We start from the raw sequence: 19,468 nt of genomic DNA on the forward strand, positions 1-19,468 counted from the left end.
TTTTGTTATTTATTATATTTTCTCTTATTTTTATTTTTTGTTCAGTTTCCTCGTCAATAACTTTTCCATGAAACTAAAAAAATATCTTTAATGAAACGTTATTTTGCTGATTATTATTTTTTCAATCAACCAAATTTTAACATGCCAATGATCATATATTTTTATTTTGATACATTACATAGTCGAAGATTAAAAGAAACAGTATTAGGAAAAATATATGAAAAAAATAATAGTTGAGCTTTTTAGATAAGAAACTTCCAATAAAAAAAAAACAACAAAGCAATAGCAATGGTTCCTGGTCAAATTGCTTTACCCTCGGAAGAAAATATTAGATGTTTTTTACTTTTTAAGACTTAAAAAAATTGATATTCAAAAACACCAGCCAGTAGCCAATGCAAGCAAAGAGATCGGATCTCCAGCCCACACAAATTCTGTCTACGCTTATATCAGTCACATAGAAAATATCTCATTATCTGTATAATATTATGCGGGGGAAGATGTTCCCAATTCACGAAGGATAATGTGTTGTAAAATCCAAGGGCTATTATTCTTTGTAAACATTGAAGGCCGAAGTAGAAAAATGTCAAGGATACAAACCCATCTTACACCATACACCTGGAATATTACTGGTCAATATGGCTCCATACGTAGTTATATATCAGATGTGTGGTGTGAGATGGATTCGTATTCCCTGATATTCTTTTTTTTTCTTCCTTATCCTTTATTTTTTTGACAGTAACAGTGACAGACATTGTTTATCAAATCAATGACCAACCACCAGACCCACCAGGCCCACCAAGGTACCACTTGCCTTTGGACTTCATTTTATAAAAATCTGAGGACGGATACGTCATTTTGTAAATCATAAAGGGTACGGAGAAGGAAACGGCAACATCCACGTATCAGTCAAACGTTAAGGTCCCATAGAAGGGGCCCACAAACATTTCAAAACACAGGCGAGAGAGAGAGAGAGCGAGCAAAAGAGCAGATTGATAACAAACACAAAGGGAAACACAAAGGAGAATGCGAAGCGTAATGAGCGAATAGGGTGAGAGTACACGGATCGATGACGTGGCATAAATTTTCAATTGCCCGCCCAAACCCGGATTTCAATTCGGCTCTGATTCAATTTTAATTTTTTCGTTTCCGACCTTCTTATCCCCCCTCGCCTTTCGCTCTTCTCACACGCACACTCATACGACAAACAAACCTCTCCCTTTCCATCTATTCTCTTTCTCTCATTTCTCTGAACTCTATCCTTTGCGTTTGTGAAACCCTAACCCTAAAGGTAACCGATTCCGAACGAGTTCAACCGATTTTCAACCGATTTCTGATCGATTCTCACCGATCCGATCGTTTTTTCTGCAGGATTCGCCATGAAAGGAGGCAAATCCAAGACCGAGACTAAAAGGGCGGACTCTAGGTAAGTTTTCATCATCTCGCCGCTTCCTTATTCTGCCTTATCATAGCTTAGGCGCGTAAGTCTGGATTTCAACGCTTCAGATCTTAGATCCGTTCATTCTCATATCTTGACCGGGAACATCTTTTTTATTTCCTCCATTTTCATTATTGTCACCTGTTTAGGCTTTCTGTGAAGAGTAAAGCCGTTGGAAAGGACAGGAAGCCGAAGAAGTCGTCGAAGAAGGAGAAGGCAGCGAAGGATCCCAACAAGCCCAAGAGGCCTGCCAGTGCTTTCTTCGTTTTCATGTAAGTTATATTCTCGACCGCTCCAGTGGATTTGCTATTTCTCCTTCCACATATTTTTCTTCCCGGGTAATTGAAATCTCGAGCGTCTGATTTTGTCTCCCAGGGAAGAGTTTCGGAAGCAGTACAAGGAGAAGCACCCGAACAACAAATCCGTCTCCGTAGTAAGTTATTACTTCTCCGAAGATCAAATAAATCCTCATATTGATCGTATTTACGTACTTTTTGGCGAGTTTTAATTTCCGCATATATTTGCTGAAAAAATAAATCGACAAATTATAGGTTGGCAAAGCTGGTGGAGATAAATGGAAGGCGATGTCAGAAGCTGTAAGTGATCCCTCTCAGGAAATAAAAACCAGTCGAAAAATAATCTCTCAATTAATATTTTATTAATAATTGTTTTAGTTTTTTATCTTGTGTACAGGAGAAAGCTCCATATGTAGCCAAGGCGGAGAAAAGGAAGGCCGAGTATAACAAGAGTTTGCAAGCTTACAACAAGAGAAAGGTACTCAAGTGTTTGAAGCTGATTTTAATGGAAATTGTAATGAAAAATCTTTATTTTTTGTATATTTTATATTCAATAATTTATTTCGGTAATTGTTATATTTAATAATTTGAATAAAATAAAACAAAATCATTAGGCGGAGGGAGCCGATGCGGCCGAGGATGCTGAGGAATCTGACAAGTCGAAGTCGGAAGTGAACGACGACGACGAAGAAGATGACGAGAGTGGAGATGTCTGATTTCTTTATTAAAAACCTTCCACTATTTATTTTTTTATTTATATAAAAATAAATAAATATTTTTTTTTTTACAGGAGGAAGACGACGAGTAGAGATGTGTAGGCGAATGAAGGCTAGTGTGTAGGAAGTGTAGTGTAGGATCGATCTTTATTCAATGTTACTCGGTCATAAAAAAAGGAAGAAATAGATGCTCGTTTTTTTTCCCCTTTTATCCTGTTGATCTGAGAAAAGAAGACATTAACGGAGCTTTCCAAGGAGCTCAAAAAGTCCATGCCCGTCCTTGTACTTATTCTCGCTCTTTTGTTTTAATGGATTCAGCTTAGGGTTTAGGCCCTCGTAGTCCTGTTCACTTTGGCTTTCAATGTACTGTTTGGCCCCTCTTCTTTGTTAATTGTTTTACTAATCTTCCGTTAGAAGGAAAATTGTACACTGTTTGGGTAGCTATTTGAGATCTGACGTTTAAACTAGACAATTGGTATTTTAATTGAAGATATTTTATTGTTTTTCTTCCAATGGGTTCGTGGTTTGGGCGAGACCGGTTCTGAAACCTGAAGTTTGAAAGGTACGTTCAATCGCAGTGTACGATTTAACCGTTAATAATTTGACGGTTGTCAAAGGGATGGCTGGAGATTGTTGTCGATTTCGCCGTTAGCCGTTAATACCCACTTGCCTCGTATGGTGTCGGCATTATTTTCCGCAATTTAAGATGAAAGCAGCTTCTTACCTTACAGTTTCCGGGTTCTACCTCCACTTGGCCTCTGAATTGTGCCGGTAAAAAGCTGAATGGCCTTGAAAGGTCGTAACTCCTACAACTACCCTTTTCTATATTTGGTCAATTTTGCTGGGTTACTTTAGAATAAGCAATTAAGGAAATATATCCTTTAATTTTCATTCAGTTTAGGGGAATTTTTTGAATAAAAACCATAGGCCTATTCTTTTATAACATTTTTAATTAACTTATGTTTGGTTTGAAGTACAAGTATTTGGTTTGAAGGAAAAGATAGGAAAAAGAAGGAAAAGACAACCTATACAATCATGTATAAGTGAAATCATAATAAATGACCCTTTAAATTGGGATCTGCAACTTGAGTGCTCCCCACACCGACTTCTTAGTAGAGATGTCAATTGGATTGGATTTGATCCAATTCGATTAAGTCTAATAGGAGTCCATTACAAATGGACCTGGTTCAATCCCAGGTCATATTGGTCTGTCTAGTCTATCCAAATTCAATATGTTTTATTGGTCCATTACAATGTAATATGTCATATTGGTCTGTCTAGTCTATCCAAATTCAATATGTTTTATTGGTCCATTGATACTCTTATTTACATCCCACTTGAGTATTGGGCACATATCCCATGAATTACGTGCAAGTAATGGAGATGTTCTCATGTGCAGTTGATATATGATGTGAGGTTGAGTGTTCCATGAAGAAAAAATTTGAACTTGATTTATTACTTGTTATTTAGCATAGAGAGTTCACATCTCTGCCCCCACAGCACATTCCCGTTGTGTATTGGGGACATCTCTTGATGATAGTATTAGTTTTGATGATGTCATCATTGGGAGATGTTTTCACTGCATAGCGGGGATGTGCTGTGGGGCAGCTCCTTTTGGGGTGGAGGAGATGTGAACTCTACCATGATGGGTTGATTTTGGTTATTATTTGTTTTGAATCACCTTGAATTGATTATTTTATTGAATAGTTATAATATATATTTTAACTTTTATAAATTTCATTATATTTTAAATTTATAGTAATAAATTTGATTGATAATAAACAAGATAATGTTAGTTAAAAATGTTTAATTTATTAACATATAAATACTTTTGTATTTTTTTGTCATTTTGTTCAAGTTATGTTATACTTTAAATTTTTAGTTATTTAAATAAATAGAAAATTAGATAAATAAATAAATATTTTTTAGAATAATCATGTATGAACTTGATAAAGATAATTATTAATTGGGATGGTTTTGGGTTTATAATTTTGTTTGGATAACAATTGGTTTGGGTGTTCATAAAAAATTGAATAATCGAAGCAAACTGAGAAAATCGATATAGAAAATGTGGTTAATCAAATCAATCGATTTGGTATTTTTGAAAAATTGAAGGACTAATTCAGTTTTTGGTTAGAAAACTGGTGATTAATCGAACTGACCGGTATGTAGATAAGTTCATGGGCTGGGTAGCTTGACGGCCCGACCTGTTATAAGTCGATCTTGGTCATAATTTTAGGTCAAGCCTGATCCCGACATGATACTATATTAAATAATAAAAAAATATATATACAATAAATTTTCTTTGTTCTCTTATTTTTTTCAAGCAATAGTGGGATGTTTATTATTTTTTAGTTTTGAAGCTTTTTAATACAAATAAAATACTTTTTTATTGAATAAAAAAAGAACAAAATTTTCTATTTTCAAATTTCTGGCTGGGCTTGGGCTCAGAGTTGGGCTTGGGCTTGAATGTATTCTGTTGATACATAGACAAAGCCTGGCCCGAACTTAGCCCGGCTCATGAACAGGTCTACCTGCATATATATTTATATGTATTTTATATATATTTATTATACATCACATATTATCTGTATATTATATATATATATATATATTATATTTGTATAATATTTATAAAAACCTTGTTTCTTCGGCATGCTTTAACCGGTAGTGGAATTTGGCAAGATTACTTCCGGGGGTGGTTTCTTCATGACAAACATTACAGGTGCATTGATTGCTCCAAATCCAATGGATCCTCCCTGGAAGACTAATTGCAGACTTGTGTATTTTGTTGTTGAACATTCTATCTGGATATTTCGGTTAGGTGAACTCTGCTTTTGGTATGATAAATGGTGTGACTAGGGTCCTCTTTGCTTATTTAGTAATGAAGAGGTAGATCCCTCCATCACTGCAACATGATCCTTGATGAGACTGCTACATGAGATTGGTCTAGACTGGACACCCGCTTAGGCGATGAAGCTAAACTCCTAGTTTATGGCCAGTGGTGTTACACTATCTAATGGCGATGATAAATGGATATAGGCGCCTTCTAATTCTGGTATTTTCTCCTATAAATGGATCTATTTAGCGAACAGGATTCTTAGTTAGATGACAGACGTGTAGGCAGATACAACTCGTTCATATCTTCATGAAAGGTAATTCAGTAGTACTAATTTTGCCTGTGATCAAATCAATAGTTTTATTTTTAATTGTAAGGTGGAACTCACAGCCGTTTGACAGCTTTTGTCTTTTGTCATTGACTAAGAAATTTATATTCATTTTTTTTATTTATGTGGGGATTAGTGAAAGCTTATTTTACTGGGTATCATTTATTCGGGTAAGTGATATCCATCTCTTAAGTGGGTAAATTAACTTTTCCATATAGAAGAAAATTGATAATACTTGAATGGGACGAAAATGCCCCTTTTAATAATAGAATTTTTATAGATAAGATGGTCATTATCTTATTTACATAAGAAATAAAAGAATATGGGTAAATGCACTTACCTAGATGATTCTTTCATGAAAAAAACTTACCCAGATAAATGCATTTACCTGAATAAGTGGCTTACCGAAAAATGGAGCATTAGTCATGTTATATATATTCCATGGTTTCAGTTGCATTGGTATAACAAGAGGCAGACGCTGTTCTATGAGGTACCCTCTTGTTGTGTAAAGTTTTAATTGAATGAATAAAATTGAGGTGGCCGCCACTCTTTTGTCAATGAAGTTTATTAAGAATGCAATCACGTATTGATAAGACTGCACAATCTTACTTTGAAGGTCATCTTGTTAATTTTCTTTATGGGGAAATCTCTTAAACTGCTTAGGAAATGGACTTGCTCTATCTTACTATTTACAAAATACCTTAGAATACCGTAAATTTTCTATCTCGTCACAATATGTCCAATTCAATTTAATAAATATTTTGGATCAGATTTATCTAATTTAATGTCTTATTGATCCGTCCAATCTGTCTAAATTGATTTTGGATTGGACGGTTCCAATCCAAAACCGATCCATTAAACAAGCGATTCAAGCTCATTTGACTAGAATAAGAAAGGAGACAAAACCAGAACTACAAAACCAACTTGGGCTTTTTCTTACTTTGCTATAGAAACGAGATTGTCCTCCTCAAGCCCACACCACTTGGCAATAGTCACCAATCACCAAGAGCAACCGTAGGTTATTGGGTTCTCTATTATCTTACAAGAAGCCCTTCCACATCAACTGCTCTATCATCGATCTGTATCATAAGGCCATAACTTCCACTTCATCGATATTGATGGAGGGTGATTTGGCCCGACCTCGTAGCATGGGGACATGTGGACATGACCTGGCATAAGTGATGACTCAGCATGACAGCCTGGCCATAACTCGGCGTAACGAACTTGTCGGAGCCCGATCGGACAACTCGGTAGATGTGGCAACTCGCCGGGAAGTAACACCCAGCTTACCCCGAATTCTCTCTAAGGAAGGAGTGCAGCGCCCCGAGCTCCCTCCAAGCGAGGAGTCTCGATCTCCTCCCAATGAGCCCCGAACTCTTCCTTCCTGAGAAGGGAACACCCCCACCTACGGCTAAGTATCCCAAAGTGGAAACACTTCGGTTCAGCACCATTAACACTCTTGTCGATACTTGCATAAGGCTCGCCTCAAGCATAAGTACCTCGGTACACCCCCAACACCTTGGCGTAAGGGAGCTCGATAAAAAGTAGCTTGGCAACCTGCAGGAAAGATATGTTTGACAACAATACCTGCCAAATCTGGAGGCTACGCCCACGTCCCTTGTTAGGCAGCGTCGTGCTTGCCATTTCTAAAAGATGTGGCACTCTTGACAGGTCCGTATCCTGGAACGGCTGCCTGCACCCGCCACCTTAGCTCTGGTAGTAGCGACTGCGGCAGAGGCGGTTACGCCTGATTTGATAGAATTCTAATATAAAAGGACCCCGATCCCCAAGGAGCAAAGGTACTGAATGCGCGCCATCTACACACTTAGCTCTCTCTTTGAATTCTCTACAGTTCTCTCAGAATTCTAACTTAAGTATCGAAGTGTTCCCGTTGGGCGAGCTCCCCGGGAATTCTTCACCTCCATCTTCTTCTCAGGTACCGTCCGTCGCTAGCTAGGATTGCCCGGATCGCGCTGCATCATTTGGCGTCGTCAGTGGGAATGCTTCAAAAAGCCTTTCTCCAATCTCTGCAACTCTCAGAACTTAGCATCCATGGCTTCCTCCAGCAATGCCGAATGAGGTGCCGACCAAAATGCCTCTGGGGAGCGACTTCAGATACCCACTGTCTGCATTGGATAGTTCACCATCCCCCTCTCTACGGACGGAGTTCCTAGCCTGAATGTGCCTCAGACAGTGAAACCTGTGAACGCTCCACTTCCTTCCACGGTTGGATCAACCTTCACTGAACCCTCCATCGTTCCTCCGGTGACCAGCCAAAACCAGCTTGAAGACCTGGTGCAATGCATGCAAGCTATGCAAGCTCAGATGCAATAGTTCAAGTAGTTTCAACTCTATCAGTAGCAAGTGTTGCATCAAGTTTCCCAATATCAGTATCAACAATAGTTTCCTCCACTGCCTCAGGCCCAATAGTCGCTTCCTCCTTGGCATTCGGTCACGCAGCAAGCCAAGCCTCGCCGTCGGAATGAATGTCCTTCTCGTTAGGGAGAGACCTCATCATCGTCTCATGGCAGGAAAGAGAGACCAGCTACCCCAGCCTCGTAGCCTGCAGTCAGGTCGGGGGCCTCTCAGCTAGTTAGGCCCGCGTCGCCTCAGCATTTGCAAGGCCCCTCAGTTCGCAGCTACCAGCAGCCGTCTAAGCCCCTCCTTGGGCCCGTCGAGCTAGGTAACACAAAACCAGTAGTACTAACACCGAGCCAGCAAGAAAGCAGCGGAGGTGCCGTCAAGCTCACCGAGCTGCCACTCATGACCTGCCCGAGCTAAAGGGTAAGGAAGAGGTAAGCTCGGGTGAAGTAAAAGCTACTCCGCTTCTCTCAGTTCCATTCCCCCTATCTCCAGAACTCCTTGCTGTTCATATGCTCAAGGACTTTAAAGTTCCCCCCCCCCCTTGGATAAGTATGACAGATCCTTCGATCCGAATGACCATGTTGACGTCTTCCAATCCTAGATGCACTTGGCGAGGGCCAGCGAGTCCTGCATGTGCATGGCTTTCTACACCACCTTCAAAAGGGTGGCCCGCACATGGTACCAGAACCTTGCGTCCATATCAATAAGAAGCCGGGTGCAGTTCGTGCAAGTCTTCACTTCTCATTTTATGACAAGAAAGCGGTGCCCCAGAACCCAAGAGAGCCTCCTTGGCATAGTTTAGAGGGAAGGAGAGTCCATCCGGAGTTATATCAAGCGGTTTAATGATGCTTGTCTGCAGATACCCAACCTAAACCCCGTAGTTCGGTTCACTGCGGCCAAGAGGGGCATCATGCACAAGGAATTAATGTGGCATGTGGTTGTTAATCAGCCCAAGACTGTGATCGAGTTTCTCAAACTCGCGGACCAGTTTATAGGGACGGAGGAGGAGATCAACCAGAAAGGTGAACAAGCCCTTGAGAAAAGAAAAAGGGAGAGAGTGTCTTCAACTCAGGGTGATAGCAAGAAGAAGAAGAACCAAGCTCTGGGGGCAAGACCAGGTCAGCCTTTCCGAGCTCCAGCAGCAGAGAGGATGGACTACACGCCCTTGAATGCGAAGCGGGCCGAGATCCTTATGGCGATCAAGGACGCCCATGTGAAGTGGCCACCTCGACTGAAGCCATATCCTAGTGTAAGAAATAAGAATTTGTATTGTAATTTCCATAAAGACCATGGTCATAGCACTGAAAATTGTAAAACCTCCGTGATGAGATAGAAAAGCTCATCCGTCGCGGATACTTAAGAAATTTTGTATAGAATAATAATAATAATAATAAAGCAGGTCGGCAGGGGGAGTAGAGTAGGAATGCTCTCGAATCCAGCAGGCAAGCAGAGCAGCCGTAGAGGCAGCCCCCTAAAGAAAGACCAGTTCGGGGAACTATTCATGTGATCATCAAAGGTTCGATCGTCGTGGTTTGCACCCCGGCTGCAACTCGGACATCAGCTCGCGAGGCCGCCAGGGAAGAGCAGAATCCCCTGAAGCGGCCAAGGACGGAAGACCTGATATTCTTCACAGAGGATGGTGCGCGCGGGGTCCACTACCCCCACGATGACGCGCTCGTCATAAAGATAAAGATTAGTGACTTTGAAGTCAGGCATGTCCTCATTGACTCTGGCAGCTTGGTAAATATCCTTTTCAAAGCAGCATTCGACAAACTTCAGCTCCGAGAGAGCGATCTCAAGACTACAACCACTCCCTTGGTAGGTTTCATAGGAGAGGAAGTCAGGCTTCTGGAAGAGTCATCGTACCTGTGGAGGTCGGCACTTGGCCTAGCATGATAAGGCTAAATCATGACTTCTTGGTGGTCGCGACTCCCTCCCCGTACAATGCCATAGTAGGTCAGTCCATCACCCACGCCTTACGCACGGTGGTCTCCACCTACTATCTGGCGATGAAGTTCCCTACGGACTTCGGAGTTGGGGTGGCGCGAGGCAATCAGCTCGAGTCCCGCCAATGCTATGTCGTCGCCCTCAAAGGAAAAGCCAAGGTGGTAGACGACCTCGAGCTGGAGTGACCTACGGAGCAGTGCGATGAGTGAGCTGCACCCACCGAAGAGATTGTCTCCATCTCGGCATCGACAGAGGACCCAGCTTGGACACTTCAGATCGGCGCTTCTATTGGGGAGCCTCTGCGATCCCAACTGGTAAGTTTCTTATTTGAAAATTTAGATGTTTTTGCATGGTCCGCGGTAGAGATGCCCAACATAGACCCTAGCATCATAACTCACAAGCTTAATACTGATCCTGTAGTTAGGCCCATTAGGTAGAAGAAACGCAGCTTAACCCCAGAACGATGGAGAGTAATTGACGAGGAGGTCGGGAAGCTCTTCGCAGTCTTTATTACCCAAGCTGGTAAAAAAGGCTAACGGTAAATGGCGCATGTGTGTCGATTATACCGACCTAAATGCTTAAGTTAGAATTTTGAGAGAACTGTAGAGAATGCAAAGAGAGAGATAAGAGTGCAGATGGCGTGCGTTCAATACCTTTGCTCCTTGGGGATCGGGGTCCTTTTATATTGGAGTCTTGTCAAATCAGGCGTAATCGCCTCTGTCAAGTCAGGTGTAACTGCCTCTGCCACAACCATTACTGCCAGAGCTGAGGTGACGGGTGCAGGCAACCGTTGCAGGATACGAACCTGTCAGACATGCCACATCTTTCAGAAATGGCAAGCACGCCGCCGCCTGACGAGGGACGTGGGTGCAACCTCCATATTTGACAGGTACTGTTGTCAAGCAGATCTTTCCTGCAGGTTACCGAGCTACTTTGCACTGAGCTACCTTACACCGAGGTGTTGGGGGTGCGCCGAGGTGCTTATGCTTGAGGTGAGCCTTAGGCAAGAATGGACAAGAGTGTTAATGGTGCTGACCCGAAGTGTTTCCACTTCGGGATACTTAGCTGCAGGTTGGGGTGTTCCCTTCTCAGGAAGGAAGAGTTCGGGGCTCATTGGGAGGAGCTCAAGTCTTAAGAGGAGCTCGGGACTCCTCGCTTGAAGGGACCTTGGGGCACTCCTCCCTTAGAGAAAATTCGGGGTAAGCTGGGTGTTACTTCCCGACGAGTTGCCACATCCACCGAGTTGTCCGACCGGGCTCTAGGGAGTTCGTTACACCGAGTTATGGCCAAACTGTCATCCTAAGTCGTCACTTATGCTAGGTCATGTCCACTTATCCCCATGCTACGAGGTATCAGATATCTATTAAAAAAAACTTCCACTTCATCGATGATTATACTTGATTGTATTGGGACTCTTGATTTATATCAATAATAAATTGCCACATTAATTGACAGATTTCTAATTTCCACTGTAGAGTTATAAACATTCAAAATATCAAAACCCCCACTCTATACATCAATGCCTGCCTGTGAATTGGCATTAATTCCAAGCTGGCACCCACACCAACTATACTTTGGGCTTAAAAATTTTTACCCTGGGCTGAACCGTCATTCTCCCTTTCACTTTTCATTTATGAGAATTACACAACAATCAAAGTTGCCCTACAACAGCCCCTCTTACATGTATCTCTTTGAGTATCTTTTATGTCTTATTTGCATAGTGTCCTCTTTAGTTAGAATTTTAAAAGATCATACCTGTTTAGCAAAGTTTTTTTTTTTTTTTGGTTGAATAACAAAAGATAATAAATCAAACTTTCGTTTAACAAATGCTAAAATAGAATACTTAACAAACGGTCTTAAATCTCAAAGAAAGACTTTCAAAAACTCATTATATTTTTTGGTCATCTACACCGTCGAAAAATCTTCCTAAAATGGTTGACAAACGACACCCCTATAAAAACTTACATCCAAGGAGAGAAGTTCAAAGGTGTTACTTCACATCAGAGAAGTTGAAAGTGTAGACTATTTGATCTATTTAGCAATAATTTCTTCTGAAAAAGTGACATACTGTATAAGAGTGTGGGTGCCCAATTTCCTTAGATGTTTTTTATTTATATATTTATATGTTCTGGTGGTTTACAAATATCCCCAATTGGCTTCTCTCAAAATATTCCCTTTACAGTGTCGAAATGTGAATGACACTTACATATCTTTCCCAGTATTTGCTTTTTTGGTATTCAGAAAAATGGACAAAATTCAGCAATTTCCTTCTTCCAAATGGGAAATGGAGGCAAAAGTACCATCTTTTACTTGAAGAAACAAAGAGGAAAAGATGCAAATGGTGCAGATCCACCCCTCCCCAAAACAGGAGTGTCCTTTACACTTACAGTATTTGTACGGTTCAAATGTGCTCCTGCTTTTTATAGTGCATGAATGTGCATATTGAGGGGATTCTCTTACAAAACCATATTCACGCCAACTTATTAGGCTGTGTTTGGTTTGATAAAGAACCTTCCCTCAAATTTCCGTTTCTTATGTGCTCCTGCTTTTTAACCATATTGCTTTTATCCTCAAGTAAAACTCATGTTTAAAATATCCTAAAATACCATTTGAAAGACCATTTTAAGAGTATTGTCATAATATGCCTTCAACAATAAGAATTTCAAAATGAAAGCAATCAAACACAATTTCTATAAAACAATGAATAGGAAAAATCAATCAAAGGGAACAATCTAAAGTACGACTATGTTTCCACAAACTTGTGCTTTTGAGCTTTGGGCTGTGGTAAAGAGACAAAAAGTGTTTTAGGCTATGTTCAGAACCAGTGCCATTTCTCAGGTGCAAAAAAAAAAAAAATGGTGCTGCATAAGTATACCGTGTATTTGAAACCGTGGATATTTATTAAATAAATGCTGTTACATAGGTGTTATTTCAGCATTTCCCCCACTATGTGAATATATACGCATAGGAACTTTCAAAAGTAGACTTCGGTTTATGTGTATGCTTACTGTTGGGGGAACCTTTATTTTAACGCTTCCTTCGATAAATAGATGTTTATTCACTGTTTTGCTGATGTGGCATCTAATGGTATCTCAGGCTCAGTTTGGAAAGAGTACAAATACAAATATGTAGTGCACTCTACATATTTGTATTTATACTCCATCCAAATTCAGCCTAAGTGTCAATAAATGGGTTCATCATTACTTTTATCAGTTTTACTAATTTCAAATACATACTATTTTATTAAAAAGTTGTTTTTTTATTGGACAATTGCTGCCACTTGATAACAACAATAGAAAAATGAGTAAACGTCAAAAAAGGGACTTTGCTTTTACCAAAGGCTTTCTATTTTTTGTATAGGGTAATGGTGTTTTGCTTTTAGTTTAATTATGATATGTTGTTTTTCTTTTATGGCTTTTTGGGCTGGGTTGAGGTGGTGAGATTGTGTGCTTTACATTTTAGTTTTGGGGCAAGGTAGACTAGGTCCTCTATTTCTGTCTTTCTCCCTTTTTGATAATGGTTAGTTAATAAAATTTAAGGTGGCCGCCCCTTGGGTAAACTTAGAGGTCTTGAATATATATAGTTAAATTTCATATTGTATCTATTATTAAATATAGTTTGAATGTTGTGTTTTTATTAAGGTGGTGTTTGGCACTGATGCCGTTTTCTGAGAAAATGGTGCTACATTAAAAAAAGCGGTGCTTCAGAAAATGGCATCTTTTTTGGTATCATTTTTCCAGAAAAAAATGTTGCTCTAGACTATGTCTTGAAAATCGGGAAAGTGTGGTTTGAAGAAATGCCAAATACAATGTTTTCTCAGAAAACAGCTTATTGCTGCCAGCCGTGCAATGGTGTGTCATCATCTTGGACGTTAGATAATATGACCAATGCAAAAAACAGTTCTGCGACATTGGTACCAAACAAAAACAGTATTATTTTCCCACAAAACAGTATATGTGGCAGCACCGCTTCCGAACAAAAAATAAAGAAAATGGTATTCACAACTCTGACATGCCTGGTGCTGTATTCCCAGCACTGATCCCAAACACCTAAATTATCATATACTCAAATTTCATGCAAGTAACTTTGATTCATTTTGTTCATGAAATACAATATCAAATCAATTTTCAATTGATTATTTTAATAAAGCATAACAATTTTCATCATTTTTAGTTTAATATACTCAAACCATTTAATATTTGATTAAATTTGATTATGAACATGTCAAATTTGGATACCTATATCGAATTCTATTTGATCCATTTGCAGCCCTAAATCCAGAGAGCCCAATAGTCTATTAGTCACTTGTTTTTTGGGTTGTCCTCTTCAGACTTCTTTAGACAGCTTATCCGGAGTGCCTCAAAGTAGCTGAACCAGCTTATCTGAATATTCTTATGAGCCCTCCCAATTGGCACTTTCATCCGTGTTCTTCTACCAGAAATAGATTATTTGATATTTTACACTTTGATGTTGAATGTGAAACAACAAATATAGGGGTGCAAGGCGTGTGGGTTGGGTTAGGTTTATGGTCAACCCAGGTTTCGTCCTAAAATTTTGGACTTATGGCTCGAGCCTGGATTGAGTCCAAAGTCAAGCTTGATCTTCCCAACCCGAGCCTAGCTCATATATATATAATGTGTGTGTGTGTGTGTATAGTTGGACTGAGCTCGGATTAAGTTTGGACTACCTAAGGGTTAGGCCTGGGCCCAACCCAAAAAATAAAACAAAAATCCAACTTTTTAGGCCCGAACCCGTCCCAAAGACTGAAAATCTAAGCCCAATCCGTATAAAATTTTGAGTTGGGTTGGATCGGGCTTGGGCTAGGCCTGCCCCTAAACAAATCTTCAATCACATAAGAGAGAGAAACCAGCTCTTGTATGATGGGTATTGTGCAACTTATTAAAACACCCTAGTGCATTGTTACTGTTACATGGAGTGTTCATGGACTAATCTGCAGTGGTAAAACTGGGGCCGAGTCAGGCTTTTGTGAAAACTTGCATATGAGAAAGCTTCAGGACAGGTGGTGAATAAAGAAAAGTCTTGCTTCATTGTTCATCAAAACATTGGTGCTTCAAAGGTGTATATGATCAAATAGGTAACATGTTTTTCTCATAAGCTTATTCCTTTTATTTACCTGGTTTCTTTTATTGGAAAAAATGTTTTCGAATTAAGGACTTAGAACCTATTTTGCAAAAAAAAAAAAAAAAATTGATGGTTGGAAGCCAAGCTTTTAAGTAGTAGAGGGCGTTTGAATTTAATTAATCATGTTTTCCAAAGTCAATTAATCCATGTCGTTGGAGCTGCTTTTGTAACCCTATTGATGAAGGGGGTTTGGGAGTGCGATCTATGCTTGTATTGTTAAGGCTTTTAGGTTAAAATCTTGGTTTAAAATCATTAAAAAAGAGGGCATGTGGGCAAAGTTTATGAAATCAAAATATATAAAGTCCACACCTCTAATTTTGCTCATTACTGCTTCCTCTAATACTAAATTTTGGAAAGATGTTGGAGATCAAATACATTGCTATTAATTCTTGTAAATGGATAATAGGGAAAGGTGAAATTTCCTTTTGGTATGATAACTAGTTGGGTTCTGGGCCTTTGATTTGTGAAATTGATGAAAGTGAAGTTGAAGTAGTGGATCTTACTTTAAATAAAGTTTTGAACCAAGAGGGATTATGGTCTTTTCATGATGTTGAAATTATTCCTCATGCCATTCAATAGAGAGCTATGGACTCGAATTGTTGTTTAAGCAATGAAGATGATAGGTTAATTTGGAAATTTAATCAAAGTTGCTCTTTCACTACAAAATCTACTTAGAATATCATTATGAATCATGTGCAGCACATTTAATGGTTTAAATATGTTTGAAAGATTAATCTCCCAATTAAAATATCAATTTTATGTAGAGGTTTATGCATGGTTTTGTTTCAATTGATGAGATCATATCATGAAGAAGTGTTTGTTTGGCTTCCAAGTGTTGTTGTTGTGGTTATCATGGGGTGGAATCATTTAATCATTATTTTCCATCGAGTTCTTCATCCTTATTGCTTATAGAAAATATTAAGAAATAGTTGAGGGACATCAATTCTCTTACTAATGATCCTTCAAATATGGATAACGACCCTCTTTCTCTTCAAGTGCTAAACATTCCTTTGAAAGTGTCAAAATGAAGCAGATACAGATGAATTAGCTGAAAATTTCCAAGTAATTTTTCTCACAAGATGAATGTGGATGGGGCTTGTCGCAGCAATCTTGGTGAAGGAGGAGGTGGGGGTTTACTTGGAAAATCTTTTGGAATAGAACTTTAAAGCAGAATTTTTACCTTTGTATGATGGTCTAAGCTAGGGCTATTCACAAACAATGCCAAATCAATCAAACCAACCAAACCGGCCCGACCCAACCTGATTTGGTCATTTTTCTTTACCACCGGTCGGTTTCGGGTTATAAAGAGGGATAAACCGATAATTTGGTTTGGTTTTCATGTGTAAAAACCAAAACCGAATCAAAGCAAACCAAGTTCGTTAGTTTCTGATTTCCTAGTTTTTCATTAACTAGGTAATCCTTATCCTAGTTTGTTCTTTCTATTTAGTTACTTATTTTTAACATTAAAGAACAATTAAACTTTAGTTAAATGCGAATTACTTTTGTCTATAAGATCGTTTTCTTTTTTTTTGAGTAGGATATTTTACACAAAATATAGGGTTGTTCACAAACAATGCCAAACCGACCCAAACTGACCCTTCATGTTTGGGTCAATTTTGCTTAATAGCAGGTCGGTTTCGGTTTTCTCTTTAAATAACCTGACTAGGTCGAGTCGATTGAAAAAAATCTATTAAATTGACCCCCCGACCCATGAATAGCCCTAGTCTAAGCCTTTGTTTGCAAAGAGGTTATAAAGAGATTGAAGTTGAAAGTGATATCAAGATAATTATTGACATTCTAATGGATAAATTGGATTATCCTTCGAATTTTGTTTATATCTTGCACAGGATTAAGAAATTAGTGTAGAGAATGAATATTAGGTGGACCAATATCTTACTTGAAGGAAATCACTGTGTTGATTTTTTAGCTAACAAAGGAATTGATGAAAGATGAACACTAAAGGTGATCAATGGTAATTTCCGAATTCCTAGAGATTTGCTAGTCTTATTCATGAGGATGATTTGGATTTGTTTATCCTTAGAATTAATTATGTTTTGTTAGGATTTTTTGCTTTGTTTTTCCGTTTTTTGAATGTGCCCGAGATGGTGAAGGAGAGCTCTGTATGCTTGGGTTATGGTGCAAAGCGGACTAAGTACTCCCTTATTATTACAAATTTTCCTTTTGAAAATGATTAATAAAATTTATGGTGGTTGTCGCCCCTCCATCTGGAGTAAAGTTGGGGATTAAAAAAAGGCTCAAGCCCAAAGCAGTGTAAAAGGCTGATTTATGCAACTTGAATTGCACTCCTAATTCATGGAGGGGATGGATCCCATCCCGTCTCAAAGAGCCTTGTAAACAGCTAGATGTGTAAGCTAGCCAGCTCTTCTTCTTGATATGCCAACTATAGAAATAAGAAAAAGATTGTGAATTTTAACAAAGGACCATCAGTCCATATTTAATTGGGTGATCTCAAAGAAGAATTGGGATTTGCTACTGATATTCCCAAAGTACGGTTGAAACATGAGGTTAGGTTGTTGTGAGAGATATTGCCAACACGTCATCCGATTCTGGAATGAGAGAGGTCAAGGATGAGACTGAGACAGGTTGGAAGAACCAACACCAGCGCAATATCACGTGTTAGTGGGTTTATTTATATAGAGCAAGCGTCACCTAAAATTAATAGAATACATAATCCTAAAATTCCATTTGAGGATTAGGGGTGTTTAATAAACAACGTGGTCAATACTTTCTGGGGAATTGTTTGGCCACATCCTATTTTTAGAACTGTCAATGTTATTCGAAAACCCGAGACCCAATCCAACATCTGATCCAATTATATTGAATGCGGATGATGTATATATAATCGGATTGTATTCAGATGTTACAATTTACATTTGATTAATAATTGGATCGGATTTGGATTTTATCACATTCGATTCAATTAAAATTTGAATTCGATTATAATATAACATTTATTAATTTTAATATATAAGCTTTATATAATTATATTTAAAATTATAAAAATATTATATATATATATATTATAAATTTATGTATATAATAAATTTAGTGTGTTATATTTAAATTAATTTATTATATATAAAGATAAAAAAATAAATAAAAATTTCAGTATTTTTAATATTTTAGAAAATTTATAACAGAGTCAGATTAAATCCGAGTCCATTAAGATTCAAATTTGAATCCGAGTTGGATTTGGATGTATGCTATCGGATGCAGATTTTATTGCATCTGATCCGAGAACAACTATTACATTCAGTTAATCCCGTCTCTCAGCTAAATCTACTCGTTACATATGGTAGACCTATTTATGGATTGGGTTCGGACTTGGCTATTGTCAAAATTTGAACAGGTCTAATGAATGGAACATAGTTAAATGCCCAATTTGGAGTTATTGGCTTATGGTCGAAACGGGCTGCAGTCAAGGTCATGTTTGGACATGACTACATCTACTGGGCTTGAGATACATGTCTTACTGTTAATGTTTTTAAGGCTCAGTTTGGATGGAAGGAATACAAATGTAAATGTGAATATGTAGAGTGCAAATGCAAATATGTACAATGAAAATACATAGAAAATAATACAAAATATAAAGTTTTGCACTCTATAACACATTTTCATTTGTATTCCTTCCAAACTAAGCCTAAGGTTCATGCAAGACTAGGCCTGGTGGTCCTGCTTCAGTGTTGGGCTCAGGTCTGGGATTGTTAAATTAGGCCCAGTAACGGAATAATAGAACTGGGCCTTAAGAGTTGGTTGTAGACCTCCCGCCTGTTTCGTCATTTATGAATAGAGAAGAAAGCAAAGAAAGCTGTCTGCAGTTGAAGCTTCAACACTTCAAACTCCAGGCTGAAATGCCCTATCTGGTCCCTGCATCCATCTCTGCATGGTTGCAGGAACTAGTCATGAATACCATATCTGAAATTTCGGCATTTTGGTTGGTAGAAAGCTAGATTCAGATTATTGAGGTCAGGGGCGGAGTTAAGTATATTGGTGAGGTCGTTGATCCCCTAAACTTTTTATTAAAACCATTATTTATATAGCAAAATTGGGGTAAAAATGTAATAAAGTGGGTTTTTGGCCTCCCTTAAATTTGAATTAAAATGTTAAGAAAAATTTTGTTTATTTTTGTTTGATTTACCCAGGTAAATGTTGTTTCTTATTTTCCCATGTTCTTGTGCAACATCCACTTTCCTGGGTAAATTGTTATTTTTTTCATCTCTTTCCAATTTTACCCTTTGGACATGGATTTGAAAACCATGTCACAAAGTCTTAAATGCCCCTAAAATTTTTGGAAATAAACCATGTTGCCTCTTCTTTTAAACCCAATTTGAGCCTAATTCAACGGTTCATTAAATAACCAGAACTAGTTTGATTGTCATA

The 19,468-nt window shown here is 38.5% G+C and overlaps 1 protein-coding gene across 1 annotated transcript; it reads left to right on the top strand.

Moving 5' to 3' along the window:
• Nucleotides 1-974: 974 nt before the first annotated feature.
• On the top strand, nucleotides 975-2,796 carry LOC148849518 (HMG1/2-like protein). The gene is made up of 8 exons (XM_088948444.1): nucleotides 975-1,288; nucleotides 1,369-1,423; nucleotides 1,585-1,707; nucleotides 1,811-1,868; nucleotides 1,987-2,031; nucleotides 2,129-2,209; nucleotides 2,346-2,441; nucleotides 2,522-2,796. The coding sequence occupies exons 2-8, from the start codon at nucleotides 1,377-1,379 to the stop codon at nucleotides 2,537-2,539; spliced, it is 468 nt and encodes a 155-aa protein (XP_088804570.1). The 5' UTR covers nucleotides 975-1,288; nucleotides 1,369-1,376; the 3' UTR covers nucleotides 2,540-2,796.
• Nucleotides 2,797-19,468: the final 16,672 nt, after the last annotated feature.

The sequence above is a fragment of the Nelumbo lutea genome, chromosome 6 (genome assembly GCF_056320005.1).
Source record: "Nelumbo lutea isolate HS-2025 chromosome 6, American lotus-T2T, whole genome shotgun sequence".
Classification (NCBI taxonomy): Eukaryota; Viridiplantae; Streptophyta; class Magnoliopsida; order Proteales; family Nelumbonaceae; genus Nelumbo; species Nelumbo lutea.